This window comes from Ochotona curzoniae, unplaced genomic scaffold (genome assembly GCF_017591425.1).
Source record: "Ochotona curzoniae isolate NIBS_2020 unplaced genomic scaffold, NIBS_Ocur_1.0 contig_1014, whole genome shotgun sequence".
NCBI lineage: Eukaryota > Metazoa > Chordata > Mammalia > Lagomorpha > Ochotonidae > Ochotona > Ochotona curzoniae.
In genome coordinates this window covers 26,700,691-26,716,961 of record NW_024464920.1, presented here as the reverse complement: position 1 = coordinate 26,716,961, position 16,271 = coordinate 26,700,691, and the positions used below count along the sequence as shown (strand labels likewise).

Genomic DNA, 16,271 nt, shown 5'->3' with positions numbered 1-16,271 from the left:
GAATCTCTTGAATCTTGACTTTATACTAATCTTTTGTTATCAGCCATTTTAGAATGGGTGACTTCATTGCAAAAATTAATAAAAACAGAAATTAAGTATTTATTTTCCTGGACCCAGGAGTGGGCTTCTTTATATAGGGGAGGATGCTATCCAATTTGATCCTAGTCTGGGGAAAACCAAAAATATGTTTTTGTGTTGATAGTTTTAATATTACCTAGGACTGCATCAGGAATCATGCTGATGATCAGGTGTAACATTCTGCTTATTTGGGAGTGGGTCGGGGTGGAGAAGAGAACTTTATTTTCAATTAATGAAGGAGAAAGAAAGAAAGCATCATTGGGGACATTTATATGTGATTTAAAAAACAAGATTCAATTTAGCTATGTGAAAGGCACAGTTGGAGAGAGAGAGAGAAAGAGAGAGCAAGCAAGCAGTGGTTCACTTCTCAAATGGCTAGACTAGGCCAGAGTCAGAAGTTAGGAAGTTCTTCCAGGTCTTCCACATGGGTGCAGGGGCCTAAGGACTTGAGCTATCCTCTGCTGCTTTCTGAAGCACATTAGCAGGAAGCTGGATCAGAAGTGGAAAAAGCTGGACTTGAACTAGCATCAATAGGAGATGCCAGCACTACAGGTGGCAGCTTAAGCTGGTGTGCCACAGCTCCAGCCCCTAAACACAATTTTAACATGTTCAGTGTGTGTCTCTGCTGCTTACTTTAGAGTAAGGAGGCCTTTAACCTCTGAGATCCAGCATATGGTGAGAGTGGCTGCAGCATGTTCTGTTCTCCAATGAAGAGTTTTTTTTTTTTAAACTATGTGAGTGAAGGCCAGTCCAGGATTCCCCATACTTCAGTCATTTGCCTACTAATTCCCCCCATTTCTGGCTGCCACTCACAATATTTTATCTTTATAAGCACTGCTTCATTTTTAAGTTTATTTTTAAAAAGATGCTTTATATCACTATGCAGTCAGGAGTTGCATTTAGGTTTTCTAGAAATAGACTATGATTATAACATAATATACACATGTTTTCCTGGGACAGTCATGAATCACTAGCGGGTTGTAGACTGCTCCAGGAAATAATGTCTGTAATTCTAGCACGTGTCATAGGGGTCCTTATTTGTTACAAGTGTCCCTTTCTTTTTCAGATGAGGTTGGACAATCTAGACATACAGATGTAAGTACAAAGTTTTATTGTCAACAGAGATGGTTGCTGGAAATGTATCCACATCTTGGTCACTGAAAGAATAAGATTACCTTTTCTTCTTATGAGTTCACTTGCCACTTTGTTGCTTGAGAGCTGAACAAGAAAAGCCGGTGATGTCCCTTTCATTGTGACTTGAGATATCATTTATGTTTCCGCAGGAAAAACATGTCAACATGATTCATATCGAATCCAGGAAATCTCGGCGCAGGAGTTCTGAGGTTGAAATCTTCGTGGACTGTGAGTGTGGCAAAACAGAATTCAATGAGCTCATTCAGCTGCTGAAATTTCAAACTACAATTGTGACACTAAATCCACCGGAGAACATTTGGACAGAGGAAGAAGGCAAGGGCAGTTTTTGCTTGCTGGGTGATTTCACAATCTGACAAATGTTACAAAGGGGGAAAATGCAATTTGTAGGCTGATGTTTTTGAAAGTGCACTGTTTTTTTCACAGAGCTGGAGGATGTGCCCTGGTTCCCTCGGAAGATCTCTGAGTTAGACAAATGTTCTCACAGGGTTCTCATGTACGGTTCTGAGCTCGACGCCGACCACCCAGTAAGTGTCCGGCAAATCCATTGCATCCATTCTTAGCTCTGTCCATGTGCCAGGCATGTGCTCTGTTTCATGCTGCTGCACCTTAGGATAGCACAATTCACATTTGATTCCCCTTACCTGACAGCAGACTTTCAAATGAAAAAGCTGTCCTTAGAAGGACAACATGTTCATGGGTCAAAGGCTTGGATACAGGATTTTCTAAACCTTGGAGATTGTTTCTGTTTGAATTAGACAGCCTGAAATATACCTGGAGATAGTAACTCTTGAAAAACAATGAATTGAAATTGATCACACCTTGGGAAATTGGTCAGGCCAGGTGTGATGGGGCTCAGTGAGAGAATAACATTCTTGCTATTTTTCTTGACTTGAGCTGGTTAGGAGTAGAGTAATGTGGTTGACTATGGTCTCAATGGAAAGGCATAGGGATTTACAAGAAGGCTGCGATGGAAGATAGATCTCTTTCCACATCCACCCTGGATCTATTTCCCACTGTTCTCTACTGCAATAAAATGACCACCTTCTAAGAATTATGATACTTGGGTAAGCATTTCCATTATTCTCCCCCAACCCCCTTTACATCAGTTTTTATTTAACACAAGAGACCCAAAACTTCTGGTGGTCAGAATAAAGTACAGTTAATAGTCAGGGAGCAGTAAGCAATGTATCCATTCATTACAGGCATTTTTTCTCCCCTGGTACCACTTGTCTAAAAGTGGGCAGATGAGAGGGTAAACCCTAGCAGATCAGTCATGCGTATAGGAAGCCCTTGTGGTCTGAGCGTAATCATTTACAGTTACTTACACTCTTCAAATGGAGGAAGTCTTGGAATCTGAGAGTGTGGTGACATTTCTCTCTCAGCATCACCTGGGATCTTCTTTCCACAAGTGCACATCATTTTGAAAACCACTGTTTTCAAGGAAACTATGATGACTTCAACAGCAAGGAAATTTTCAGTCAAGCTGGTAATTTGGCAGGATATAACACTTCAAACCAATTCACAATGCCATTCAAACAAATGGTCAAGCAGACCTAATTTGACTGCATTATTTAAAAAAAATATATTATTTCACTCAAAGATATGGTATATTGGCCCACATAGCCTTAAATTTCAGCGTATGTCCAAGTAATTTACGTTCTAAACATTGGAAAAGTATTCCCAAGTGCCTTTGGGAAGCGTGTTTGTAATTATCTCCTTCTAAGCTCAGAGCAGTGAGGATCATCAGCACCATGGCTCGACTGACGAGACCGGCAGTGTTCATTGGACTAACACTGCATGGATGCCAGCTGTTAACTTGCAGAGTGACCCTGGCTCAGTCCTTCTACCTCCATACCCCAAGTTTATTGTGTAAAAGTGAGAATAAAATTCTTATTGACCTCAAAGGGGTGTTTGAAAAGCTTAGTTAATAAAACAATTGAAAGACATTTTGGTAAGAGCAAATGCTTAATTTCAGTAAGAGAAATGCTGTATTAAATTACCTAGATCTAGGTCTGGACAGGAAAGGATGTTTTGATTACCTCCTATTTCCAAATTCTTTGGTTTGAAAAGTATTTACCATGGAGGAAAGAGCTCAGGCATTTGAGTGGAACAACGACAGGTACCGCTGGCCCGACTGTGGAACTTTTTATTCTAGTATCACATATAAATTTTCTTGTGCTTAATTTTATTCCATTATTGTTAATTATACCCACTTTAAGATACCTTCTTTTATTTTTTTCTGCAGCCAGTTCAAATAATTGCAATTACCTAGCAATCCCCTAGCTCTCTTATCATTTTTTTTTAAATTGCATATTTTTAAAAATTGCATGTTTCTGTTACAAATGTTCATTATGCAAACTTTGCTTTTGGTAAGTTGGTTTTGTCTGAGTTATTTTTTGATGAGGATGGACTAAGTTGTCTCCACGTGTTTTATTTTGGAGATAATTCCTATCCTGACAAAGACCCATGGACCTTTACAGTGGTTTAGTTGAGAAGGGCCCAGGATAGAAGAACCAGTTGCCTGAGACTCCCTAGAAGGGGTTAAATGTCCAGTTCAATGCCTCTCAAATTCTGGTGGACAATCAAATCATCTGAGAGATGTTTTTTAAAAGTTCAGTTAGTGATCCTGTAGAGCCTGAGATTATACACTTTTTGAGCTCCCGGTTGATGCTTACACTGGAGGGCCTGGAGAACATGTGGCATGGTCAGGATCTAGATTGGGAGGGATATTTAAAGTGTAGTTCAAAAGTATAGTTCAAGATGCCTGTTGAAAGTACAAAGTTCTGGGGCCTGTGCATTGGCTTGATTGGCTAATCCTCTAGCTGCAGCTTGCCATCCTGAAATTCAAGTTCAAGTAGCAGCTATTTTACTTCCCATCTTGCTCCTTGCCTATAGCTTGGGAAGGCGGCCAAGGATGGCCCAAGGAGATCTGAAAGAAGCTCCTGGCTTTGGACCAGCTCAGCTCTGGCTGGACATTGCAGCCACTTGGGGATTGAACCACTGGGTAGAGGATCTCTCGCTCGCCTTCTCTCTTTGTAAATCTTACCCTCAGATAAAAATAAATAAATCTTAAAAAAAAAAACACCCAAAACAAAAACAAAAAAGCCGAAACAAAAAAACTAACTATGTTCTAAGGCCCATCTGAATTCTGTTGAATCAGAAGTTCCAGGGATGAGCCCAAGAATTAGTGTCTAAAAGAATCTGCAAAAGATTCTGATGAGCTGTGATGGTTGAGGATTAATGCCCTACTCATGACTCTCAGGCTGGGCTTCTCATTAAAATCAAGTGTGGAGAAAAAAAAAGACCAAGAAAATTGATGCCAGGGCCTTAACCCAGAGTGCTTAAGGCAGAACCTCTGGGAATGTGGCCAGGTTTGGAGCATTATTTAAAGCTCCCCAGGAGAGTCTAACATCCCACCAGGTTCAAGCTTTTGGAATAGTTAATGTAACTTTAGCCAAGAACTTTAGATTTCAGGCTGGGCTTCAGTTCCCTTCGATTTAAGTGGTAGGAGGAAGATGGGTTTGTGCAGTAGGCATTCTCTGGACACTAGGGTTGCCAGTTTTCACAGGTAGCTATGTAGGTTAAATTTGAATTTCAGATAAATAATAACTTTTTTTAACTTCAGTGTTAGGCAATACTCAAATGTGTTAGTGTTGATAAATTGTATATCATTTATCTGAAATTTGAATTTCATTGCACAACCTGGATTTTTATCTGGTAACTCGGTCCCCGGCTTCAGTTCTGAATGCACAGCCAAGGAATGCTGTGGGTCTCTAATTGCTGAAGCAGCCAGCACCGCTGCTTCTGCCAGTGCCTGGTGCAGTCCAGGAAGCTCTGGATTGCCCGCAACATTTGCATAATCATCACCCCACCAGGCTAATGAGGCATGATGAGGAAATCACTCTCTTGCATCCCTGGAAAAGGTGCAGGTGTTTGCTGAGGAGAGATGGTGGAGATTCTTCTGGAAGCCCAGCAGATTATGATGCTGTTACCATGGCGTCCAGTCTGGCAGGAACCAGGGAACAGATGCTGTGTTGTTCATAGTCCTCTTCCTGTTGTTGTGGCCTTCTTTCTCTCTGAATGGTTAAAGGGGGCTGGAATTCTTCTGTTTTCCCATCCCAGGTAGGCTGGCTTTTACTAGTGAGTATTGAAAACAGGTGCTTTCCGGTGAGACGGTATCTTCTACCACGGAGCCTTGTTAAGGTCTCAGACTCATCCATAAATGTGCTCTCTGTGGTCACCAGATTTTGCATGTAGAAATATTAGAGCTTCGCATTATATTGATTAATTTACCTGAAAGGCAATTAGAGAAAGAGAAAATGAGAGAGAGAGAGAAAGAAACAAAGAAAGAGAGAAATCTTCTGTTTCTCGGTTCAATCTCCAAAATGGCTGCATCTGCCTAGGCTGGGCCAGCCTGAAGTAAGGAGCCAGGAACTTCTTTCGGATCATCCATGTAAGTACAAGGATCCTAGCATTTGGGCCGCCTTCTGCCACTTCCCCAGGCCATTCACAGTGAGTGGGATTGAAGATGGTGCAGTGGGACACAGATTGGTTCCCATAAAGAATGTTGGCATTACAGGCAGTGACTTTGTTGGCTGTAGCAGGCACAGGTCCCTTGTGTGTGTGTGTGTGTGTGTGTGTGTGTGTGTGTGTGTGTGTGTGTGTGTGTGTGTGTGTGTGTGTAAACCTCAGTTTTCAGCACAAGGAAGAATGTGCTAACATCAGGGTTAAAGTTAATTCATTCCACAAGCCGTTAGGGTTATTCTAGGGTATTTCTCTCTCCATTAGCAATTGTTGTCACCCCTGAAATAAAGGTCATTTTCAGTGGAACTGCTTTCTGTCCAACATGCAGTGCTGCTAAGGTTTCTGGCCTCGAGAGCAGTTCATAGCAGCCAGCTAAGGGAATGGGCAGCTTTGCAGTGAGTTGAGGTGTGCTCTCTTGTGCAGCTCACTGTACAGGAAGGTCTGCACTGGTGCTGGGATAGACTGAACTGTTGTGGGCTCTGGCTTGGTTCTTTTACTCTCCGACCCCATGCTCCCAGGGGCGTGTGGCCTTCCTGGGACTCCATGGTTTTCGGCCACCACTTGCAGTCCTCCTTGAGAGCTGCAGGGTTTGCAGAGTTGAGAGGTCCAACTGAAGCGATTCCCTCTAGGAGTCCAACAGCTTGAAGAAATGACTGTGGAAAGAACTCTCTTATGGCACAAGAGGAAAAGGAAAAATGTTGGCAAGAGGGGCGATCCTTGCGTAAACCATAAGTCCATTCTGTAGCATTCCACGTGACTGAAAGTGACAGGCATACTGTTTAACCTTCCGGAATGGTGGTGTATAAAACTCTTGCGGTTGACTAAGACCAATTAGAATTGCAGGAACTGCAGGTGAAATGAAGCCAGCCTGCGGCCTGTGCATGACTGCCTCAGGACTGACTTTGTATTCTGTGGCGACAGTCATCAAATACAGCAAAACCTCTTTCATGCAGACTGATTTGGGAGATCTGATGAGTGTCTTTCCAAAAGATAAAAAATGTTGAAGATTTATTTATTGGAAGAGTAACAGAGGGAAAGACAGAGAGCCGATTTCCATTCAATGGTTTACTCTCTAGATGGCTACAGTAGCTAGGGCTGGACCAGGCAGAGGCCAGGAGCTTCATCTGGGTCTTCCATGTGGGTGGCATGCGCCAAGTGCTTGAGCCAACTTCTGCTCCCTTTCTTAAGTCATCAACAGAGAGTTAGGAAGTGGAGCAACCAAGACTTGAATAGGAACCCATATGGGATGCCAGTGTCACAGGCGGTAACTTTACTACTGCTATGCCACAACAATGACTTCATGAAAAGAATTTTTTAAAAAGATTTATTTATTTTTATTGGGAAGGCAGATATACAGAGAGGAGGAGAGACAGAGAGGAAGATCTTCTGTCTGATGGTTCACTCCCTCAGTGGCCACAATGGCCAGAGCTGAGCCATTCCGAAGCCAGGAACCAGGAGCTCTTCCGGGTCTCCCATGCGGGTGCAGGGTCCCAAAGCTTTGGGCTGTACTCGACTGCTTTCCCAGGCCACAGGCAGGGAGCTAGATGGGAAGCGGAGCCGCCTGGATTAGAACCGGCGCCCATATGGGATCCTGGGTGTGCAAGGTGAGGACCTTAACCACTATGCTATTGCGCTGGGCCCTCATGAAAAGAATTTTTAACAAAAACTACATTTATTACTTATTTACCCCAAACAGTTCAAATTAGGTTAACTTACTGAGCAAACATGTTAAAGAAATCTACTTTAATTTACAGTTCAACTTGTAATTAAGTCTAATTTCATGTAAATGATTTTTGAAAACCAAAAGATACTGTTCAAAATGTTAACTTGCTTAACCAAGACAATCTGCTTATTTTAGGGAAAGGTAAATTGTAGCCCAAATTCCCACACATCTCAAATTAGTATAGACCAACTTTAAGGGGGTTTTACTGTAAGCACGAGTTGCTTCTGCCTGTGCCATTAGGATGGTCATTCCAGGATAAGATTTACATTTCAATGGGACAGTAATTTTCTTTTAGGCCTTCTGCAGCTAGTTTTGCAGAACTTTGTTAAATAACTTCATCTCTTTCCTGTTTAAGGGATTCAAGGACAATGTCTATCGACAGAGAAGAAAGTATTTTGTGGACGTGGCCATGGGTTATAAATAGTAAGTACCTTGTATACCTTTCTTGTCACTGGCTGGTTAGGCAAAGTCCATGCTGTGTTCAACAGATCTGTCTTGACTTTCACCTTGGCAGCAGGCAGACAGGAACAGTTTTAAACACTCAACCAACTCCGCAGGCTTTAAATGCCAACACTGGTGCTTGACACCTGGGTGTAATTGTAAACTAATGAGACCTGCGGGCCACGTGCCAAGTACTGCATTTACGCCTGTGCTCGCAGCTTCACAGAGGCAGGGGACCTTTCCTGTACACTTCACAGAGCCTGGAAGCTGTGCTTTCATTTTACCTTTCACTTGAATGCTGAAAGCACTCATTTAAGAGTCGTGCTTTGCATGGAAAGGGAAGCATCCCAGGAACCGGAGTGGCATAGGAAACTTAGATCCGATTCCAGAGCAAGGGTGAGATGGAAGCAGAGAACCTCGCTGGTTGGCAGAGAGCATCGGACCTGCTGTAGGAGAAGCGGCAGTGGCATGTGGGTTAAATGTAGTGAGCTGACTTCAGAGCGCATTTGGAAAAACGAAGTGGATGCTACATCCCTATTTATCGTACTTGCCCTGGAGTAGTTTATAGACCATAATGATGCTCTCCTTCTTTTGTCTGGCATGCAGTCAACCACATGAAGCTCTTTGTCAGAGCATAAGGTGAATCCATACCCAGCCAGGGAGACACTGTTTCTTTTTCTTGTTGAGGTTAGCTAAGAATTTTCACTGTCCTCACAAGGAAAATTTGTAATTAGTGAGACGGAAGGATGTTGTTTGTGTTATTATCTATTGTGTTTTTCTGTTTTTTTTTCTTTCACTGTGACACAGGTGCTCAGAGCCACATCATATGTCACTGTGGGCCAATCATTTGTTCATCCCTGTCTGTCGCATCTGTGTTCTTCTCTTCCTCTTCTTAAGCCCCCTGTGCCCTTCCTCCCTTGTCCATGGGGAGTAGAGGTTGAAGGTTGGAACTGGTGGAGGCCTCATACTGTACAGAAAGGACTGGATGGATTGGAAGCATTGGAAGCATTGTAGAATCTGGTTCTGGTTTGGAGGGCAGGGGAGTTCTCATATTCAAAGAGCCTGGCTCTCGGGAGCCCAATGTTCCGGAGGCTGAGAGAGGCATGAAACTGCCAAAATCATCATTGTACAGTGAGGAACAAGACTCTCAGCTGGTCCATAAACCCTTCCCTGTTGGTATGATGGCAGAGAAAGTCACATTTTCTGTTTTGAGCCTGGAGTCAGAAGGTAGAATGATAAAGTGTTTACAACCTGGGGCATTGCTTGGGCTCGAGACCTGGCTCCCTGGCTTCCTAGCTGGGTGATTCACCTCACTGTGCCTCAGTTTCTCCATCTCTGAAGTATATTTAACAATAAAATCCAGCTAACATGGTTGCTGCAAGGCTTCAGTAAGAGAATGCCCAGGCTGTGCTTAGTAGAAAGAGCCATGGTCACGTGTCAGTCACTATTACCCGTGTCTGCATCCTTTCTGTAGCCTGTTTCTGCTTCTGGTTGACTTAACTGTTTTCTCTCCTTTATCTGTGTGAGCGTCGTTGTTTATGCTGCTGTCTTAGCAAATCGTGTATCTCAAACATCCATTTTGTTGGACGAACTTTGGTTTCCCACTGAAAAACTTCTTTTCAGATGCTTTTTAGACTGACCCACATCTTTTCACGTGTAGAAACTACACTAGAGGCAATCCTATCCGATATTTGTGTAGGTGAGGGAGAAGTTGACGAAATACAGAGAACAGATCGCTGGTTGCCTTGGGTACTGCTCGTCAATGGACAGCGTTGAGGAAGTATCTAACTAGGAGTGGTCAATTCAGGGAAATGAGGACCCAGGACTTGGTGAAAAGCAGAGTGGACAAGTCTTTTCCTCAGTGCCCCAAGACCGTCCCTGCTGAGGTTCCTCTGAGTGTGATTTTGAGAATGGGTAGATGTGTGTGTAGGAGAGAGAGAGAGAGCACACACTGTAAAGTCACTTTCAGGCCCACTGCTACTTGCAGTGGTGCTCAGAGGGTGGGGTACGGACAGATCTAGCAAATTGTGTATTTGACCTTTGTCTCTAGTTTGCCATGGTAAATGAAATTTCTTTCTTTTACAGAAAATAAAGATGTAATTTTCAGTTCAAATAGATGTGCTTCTAGTGCTGATAGCTTTCTGAGTGAGGGAAAATGATGTCTATGCAGTAAGTACTTCAAGATAAGCTCATTAAAGTGTGCTTTGGGTTGATTTTCTGTATCAAAACTTGGACCCACTTGTCTGAAGACTAAGAGATTTGAGATTTTGGGGAAGTTTTAAAACCTCCAACATATGAGAATCCCAGCAAATGGGAGCTGGAGGAAGTGCTGGTCAAAGGGTACCATGTTTTAATTAGAAGGAACACATGGTACCTGGGGTGACGCATCTGTTAATATGGCTGACTGAATCATTCGCCATCATATGCACATATCGTAGCATCGACGTACCCCAGACATCTAGATAACAATTTGCCGATTTCTGATTAAGAAGGAAATTAGGGGATCATTGTGACTTGGAAAGAACATTTCAATTTCCTAATGATAATTAGCTAAGGCTATGAGCATGCTATGGAGATGCCAAATACGTGGGCAGACAGGTAGAAAAACATGGAGTACGAATGACTTGGGTTGAAGACAGGATCAGCAGGATGTGTTTTGAGGTGTCTAAAGGTAAAAAGAAAGAGAAATGGAAACAGAATAATAATACATTGAAACCACAGCCAAGAAGCCCTCTGGGGATTCTTGTTGAATACTGTATTTTCTCTGATAGTCTTGAAAGGATAAAGCCGGAGGAAAGAATCAACACAAGCAGAGAAAAATGAAGAAATTCCACTCTATGATGAAAAAACAGCAGGCTCAAAGCCCGCATTACCAGGACGCCGGGAGAGGAGAGGGGGCGGGAAGCAGCCCACGCTGAGCATTGTCAATAGATGCCACTCGGGCGAGCTTCTGATTGACAGCGTGGTGGAGAAACGTGAGTGATTACCCAGAGGCCCGCAGTGCCCGCGGACAGGCCGGCGCTCAGCCGCCCTAATTGCCACACGAGTAATAGCAGAGGAAGCATTCGTTAGTACAAATGTTTAAAAAAAAAACAAAAAAACAAAAAAAAAAAACAACGGAGAATAAATACCTTGGACCCAGAGGGCGAAAAATCATCCCTGCGGTTACATCCTTCCTCACCCAAAGAACAAATTTGGGTATACACAGGAAAAGACAGCATCCCATGATTAGATAACGTGATGTAGTGTAGGCTTGGAGTTCAGGGGAAATGCAAGTGCGTGGGGGGCAGATATGGCATGTGGAGGGAGAGAAAATGATGACTACCATGCTGGTTGCTGCTAGGGCTGTCTCAAATGATCTGGTTTTCTGTCATTGGCACCTTCATATTTTAACCTCAACATTAACTCGCTGTATTTCTGTGGGTTGTAAAATTGCTTAAAAAAATAAAAGTAATACAGTTTTTTTTTTCTCAATTGATTAGAAATAAACATTTTCCCCCTTTGGGGGCTGTTATAATGATTATTTCTCAACCCTTGCATGCATATTTAATTTAATTATATTTTTGTTGGGGATTGTGGAAGTTATTTCAATCCATCTTCTGTTAGAAAGAGGCCCCAAGCTCTGGCTTTAGTTATGCCACTCTTGTTTGCTTGACTTGATTTTGCTGTGAATGTTCTAAAGTAGCACATGAACATATGTTAGTGGGGGCTGTGTCCTCTTTACCTCTTAGATTTTCATACATGGAATTTAAGTCAGCAAATGCCAAAGTCAGCAGGCAGAGTAAGAAAGAGAATTTCAACATGTCAGAATTTGTGACCTAGATTAGGGTTGGGAAATCCCTCCATTTGCTAAGAAAACACAACTGATTTAAAATTCAGGGGTCCAAATGATTACTTAACATTTCTCAGCCTTAACTTTATCCCTGTAAAATAGACTAAAAATCTGCTCTCCTTCTTCTCTGAAAATATTTTAAGGATTAAATGAGACGAGTGGAGGATTGCTAGGCAACATACTTTATTGTCTTGATGAACATCATTAGTAAAGAGTACAACTATAAAATAAATGTATTATAAAAACAGGAGAGGGGAGTAGGGAAGCAGAAAGAGAAAGAGAGAGAGAGAAATAAAGAGGAACAAACACTTCTCCTTGCTGGTTCATTCTCCAAATAACAGCAGTTGATGGAGCCAGGCCAAAGTTGGGAACTCAGTTGAGGTCACATGCGACTGGGAGGGACTCAGCACCTGAGCGATCACAGGTGCCTTCCAGGGAACATGTTAGCAAGAAGCTGGCGCTGGGAGCACGGCAGAGGGCGGGATCCAGGTACTCTGAGAAAAAATGGATGCTTTAACTGGCAGGCAAGCACTTTCCCCTAATCAAATACTCCAATGTGTGGAGTTTACTCAGAGTTCTGACCAATTTGGATGAACTTGGTTATTTTCCACCCTGTTTCTCTCTTTTTTTCTCTAGGTTAATTTTTTGGTTTTAAATTTATTGTCTTTTAAATTAACATGTAAAAGTTACGGACACTTATGGAGTACAGTGTGATATTTCAACTCAGGTATATAATATTTACAAATTATGAGTTTTCAATTGACTCTTCTAGGGTGGTGTGAATGAAGTTGCCCTATTCTGTTGAATGACAAAACTCCTCTTCCAATCTGATTGTATTTTGATACTTGTTGTAAGCATCTTGTATCTATCCTTTCCCATTCCGTTTCTAGCTTCTTGTAATGATTTATTCTTTCCTACTGGAGACCAGTTTTTTTTTTTTTTATGTTCCACAGGTGAAAGAGATACTTGCTTTTCTGAGTCTAACTTGTTTCGCTTCACATGTGTTCCACTTCTACTTATTTTGCTGCAGATTGTAGAATTTCATTCTATTTTGTCAGTGTTCGTCGTATTTTCTTTATCTGTTCATCCACTTATAACTCACCTAGGCTTCAGTATCTATTAAGAATAGTGCTGAAATAAACATGGAAGTGCAGGCACTTTCATATGCTGATTTCTCTTAAAAATATTTGTTTTTTATTTGAAAGGCAGATTATACAAAGAGATAGGAAGAGAGAGAGAGAGAGAAAGCCTTCCATCCACTGGTTCCCTTCCCAAATAGCTGTAACAGCCAGAGCTGATCTGATCTGAAACTGTGGGCCTGGAGTTTCTTCTGGGTCTCTCACATGGTGGGTACAAGGTCCTAGTGACTTGGGCCATGCTCCACTGCTTTCTCGGACTGCAAGCAGAGAAAGCAGAATCAGAAATGGAGCAGCTGGGTCTCGAACTGGCTTCCATCTGGGATGCTGGTGCCACGGAGTGGAGGATTAGCATGCTGCATCACTGTGTTGGCACCTCAGCTGCTGATTTCATTCTCTTGGGTACATACTTAGAAAGTAGATAGCTGGTCACACCGTAGATCTAGTTTTATACCAGCAGGGTTGAAGAGTTCCCTTTTCTCTGTGTTCTCACTGGAGTTATTACTCTTACTTGCTTAGTAACAATCCATCTACCAGGGAATAGAGTATCTTTGTAGTTTTCCATTTCCTTACAAATAGGGATGGGAGCACCTTTTTATACTCTTGTTAGCCATTTGTTTATCTCAGAAATATCTGTTCAGGACATTTGTTCCATTAAAAAATATTTATGTCCTTGAAAGGCAGAGAACCATAGAGAACATCCAGGGTTGGGCCATTCTTAAGCTGGGATCCAGGAACTCAGTCCTGCTCTTCTCTATGGGTGTCAGGTGCTCAAGCACTTGATTCATGCATCTTCTGTTGCTTTCCTCAGTATTTTATCTGCAAGCTGGCTCAGTAGCAGAGCAGCTGGGACTTGAAAAAGTTCTCTGGTATGGGATACCAGTGTTACATGTGGCAGCTTAGCTTGCTGAACCACAACACCAGCCCCATTTGCTCACTTTACACCTGGAGTGTCTGCTTTTTTAAAAACTTAAATACAGTTACACACACACACACACACACACACACACACACACACACACACACACACACATCACTGATTCACTCCTCAAAGAGCCACTACAATCAGGGATGGGCTAGGCTGAAACCAGAGGCTAGGAACCCCATCTGGGTTTCCTGCATGGGTTGTAGGAGCCCAAACCGTGGGGCCATCTTCCACTGCTTTCCCAAGCATGTTAGGAGAGAGCTGCATCAGAAGTAGAACAGCTGGGGCTGCAACTGGCCCCATAAGGGATGCCAGCATTGCAGGCAGTGGCTTAATGTGTTGTGCAACAATACCAGGGTTTTTTTGTTTTTGTTTTTGTTTTAGTTCTTTATGTATTCTGGACATTAATCCTCTGTCAGATGAACTGTTTGCAGATATTTTTCCTGTTCTGTAGGTTGTCACTTCCTTCTGTTGATTGTTTCCTTTGCTGTGCACAAGCTTTTCAGATTTGATTTATTTGTTTCCCGTGCCTTTGAAAAGTCATTATAAATACTGATCTCTTGAAGTGTTTGCTCTGTTTTCTTCTACTAGTTTCAGCTTTTGTGTGTATGTCTTTGACTCATTTCAAGGTAATTTTTGAATACAGTGACAGGTAGGGGTCTTCTGTTTATAGACTCAAATAATTGTTTGCTTAAGAGACAGAAGTTGGGGCTTCACTTTCTGGGGTGAATCCCAACTTTACTGTTTACCAGCTGAGGGATCTAGGAAAGCAATTACTGTTTGTTATCAATTGTCTTACGTGTGAAATGGGCTAACTTTACGAGTATTACATAAGATGGTCATGAAGATTCAGTGAGCTAACATTCTAGCAACACTTACAGCATTATGTAGCAGTGATACCTATAATTATTTGCTTATGTTATTTTTTTCTCTTGATCTCTATTTTTATCTAACTTCCTGGTTCACACCTCCATGTTGTCATTTTTCAGCACCCTTCTTTACTTTCCTTGGTAAGGCTGTCTTTAGAATCTGACTTCTCTCTATATATATCTATTTTAAAAAGATTATTTTTTATTTGAAAGGCAGATTTTACAAAGAGGACAGAGAGACTGAGGTTTTCTCTCTGCTGGTTCATTCTCCAAATGGTTACCATGACCGGAGCTAAGCTGATCCAAAGCCAGGAGCCAGGAGCTTGCTCTGTGTCTCCCTAATGGGTACAGGGCCCCAAGACCTTGGGCCATCCTCTGCTACTTTCCCAGGCCATTAGTGGAGAACAGGATTGAAAGTGGAGCAGCTGGGACTTACTGCTGGTGTTCATATGGGATGCCGGTATCATAGGGTGGAGGAGTAGCCTGTTGTGCTACTGACCCCTGGTTTCTTTCTTACTTTCATACTGGCATAACTATTTACTGCTCCAAAAAGAGCAATTTACAACAACATATGTTTAACTGTTTCACCCTTTCTGTTGGGAATTTTACTGGTGAAGATGAATGGTCTTGGATCAGGAGGGAAGTGTTGGCTAGGAAAGCAGTCATCTGCAGGTTTGACTGCACCTGCAGGATCTGCCTCCTCTGTGCAACTCCAGGGCTGATGGCAGGAAAGAGGCCTCAATTTCTTGCAGCTTGGCCCCTTCACTGTGCCTAAGTATCACTAAAATATCCCTAAAATATTACCCTGAATCAAATGATGAAAAGGATACGTGAGAGAGATAGAGGGAGGGAGACAATTCATCATGCTGTTTATAACTTAGCCCTAAGTGACACACCATCACTCTTGCTATAGTCTGTGGTTTTACAGGTCAACACTAACACAATATCGGAGGGGATCAAACATGAGCATGCATACCAGGTAATAAGGTTCTCTGGGGACTAGCTTGGAGGTTTTCCTATCATACACCTTTAACTTGTGGTCCATTTTAAGACCTTCCTTAACTGCTCTACATGGCTGGAGCTAATGTGTTATCAAAATAAGGTAACAGGATAAATCCTGGTGGAGTCAGAGGTATCACAGTGTAGCAGAACTTGTTGTAAAATGAAAATGCTTTGGAGCTGGGTTTTAATTCTTACTCTGCCACTTGCAAACTCTGTGGCAATGCACCACGACAATCTAAGTGTAATGTCTTCTTCGCATGGTGGGAGGGTTAGCAATGATCACAGGGATAAGGCCATGTCAAGAGGTATTAATATTAACATACATTAAGTAGCTAATGATTCTGACTCCAGGCAATCAGTTTTCAAGGTCATTTAAAGTGAGTGAAGGACTTTAAAGGGGACTCTGAAGTGATTCAGGCTCTATGGTGGGCTGGTTTATAGATTTTTTTTTTTTAAAGAGTGTGTGTGTGAGAGAGAGAGACACACACACAGACCTATCAGTGCCATAACATCATCATGTGTATAGTTTGTAGCTTGTTTGTTTCAATCTGGAAGATTGACCTGGTCAAAATCTCCAGATGAGCGA

The 16,271-nt window shown here is 42.3% G+C and overlaps 1 protein-coding gene across 3 annotated transcripts in view; it reads left to right on the top strand.

The window, feature by feature from the left end:
• The window catches only part of TPH2 (tryptophan hydroxylase 2), a 108,080-nt gene that overhangs the window by 15,382 nt on the left and 76,427 nt on the right, over positions 1-16,271 (top strand). For all 3 annotated transcript variants that reach the window (XM_040981636.1, XM_040981626.1, XM_040981645.1), the window contains 3 exons: positions 1,362-1,545; positions 1,657-1,757; positions 7,836-7,903. In XM_040981636.1, the coding sequence (XP_040837570.1) occupies positions 1,362-1,545; positions 1,657-1,757; positions 7,836-7,903 (353 nt within the window). The remainder of the gene's footprint in view (positions 1-1,361; positions 1,546-1,656; positions 1,758-7,835; positions 7,904-16,271) is intronic.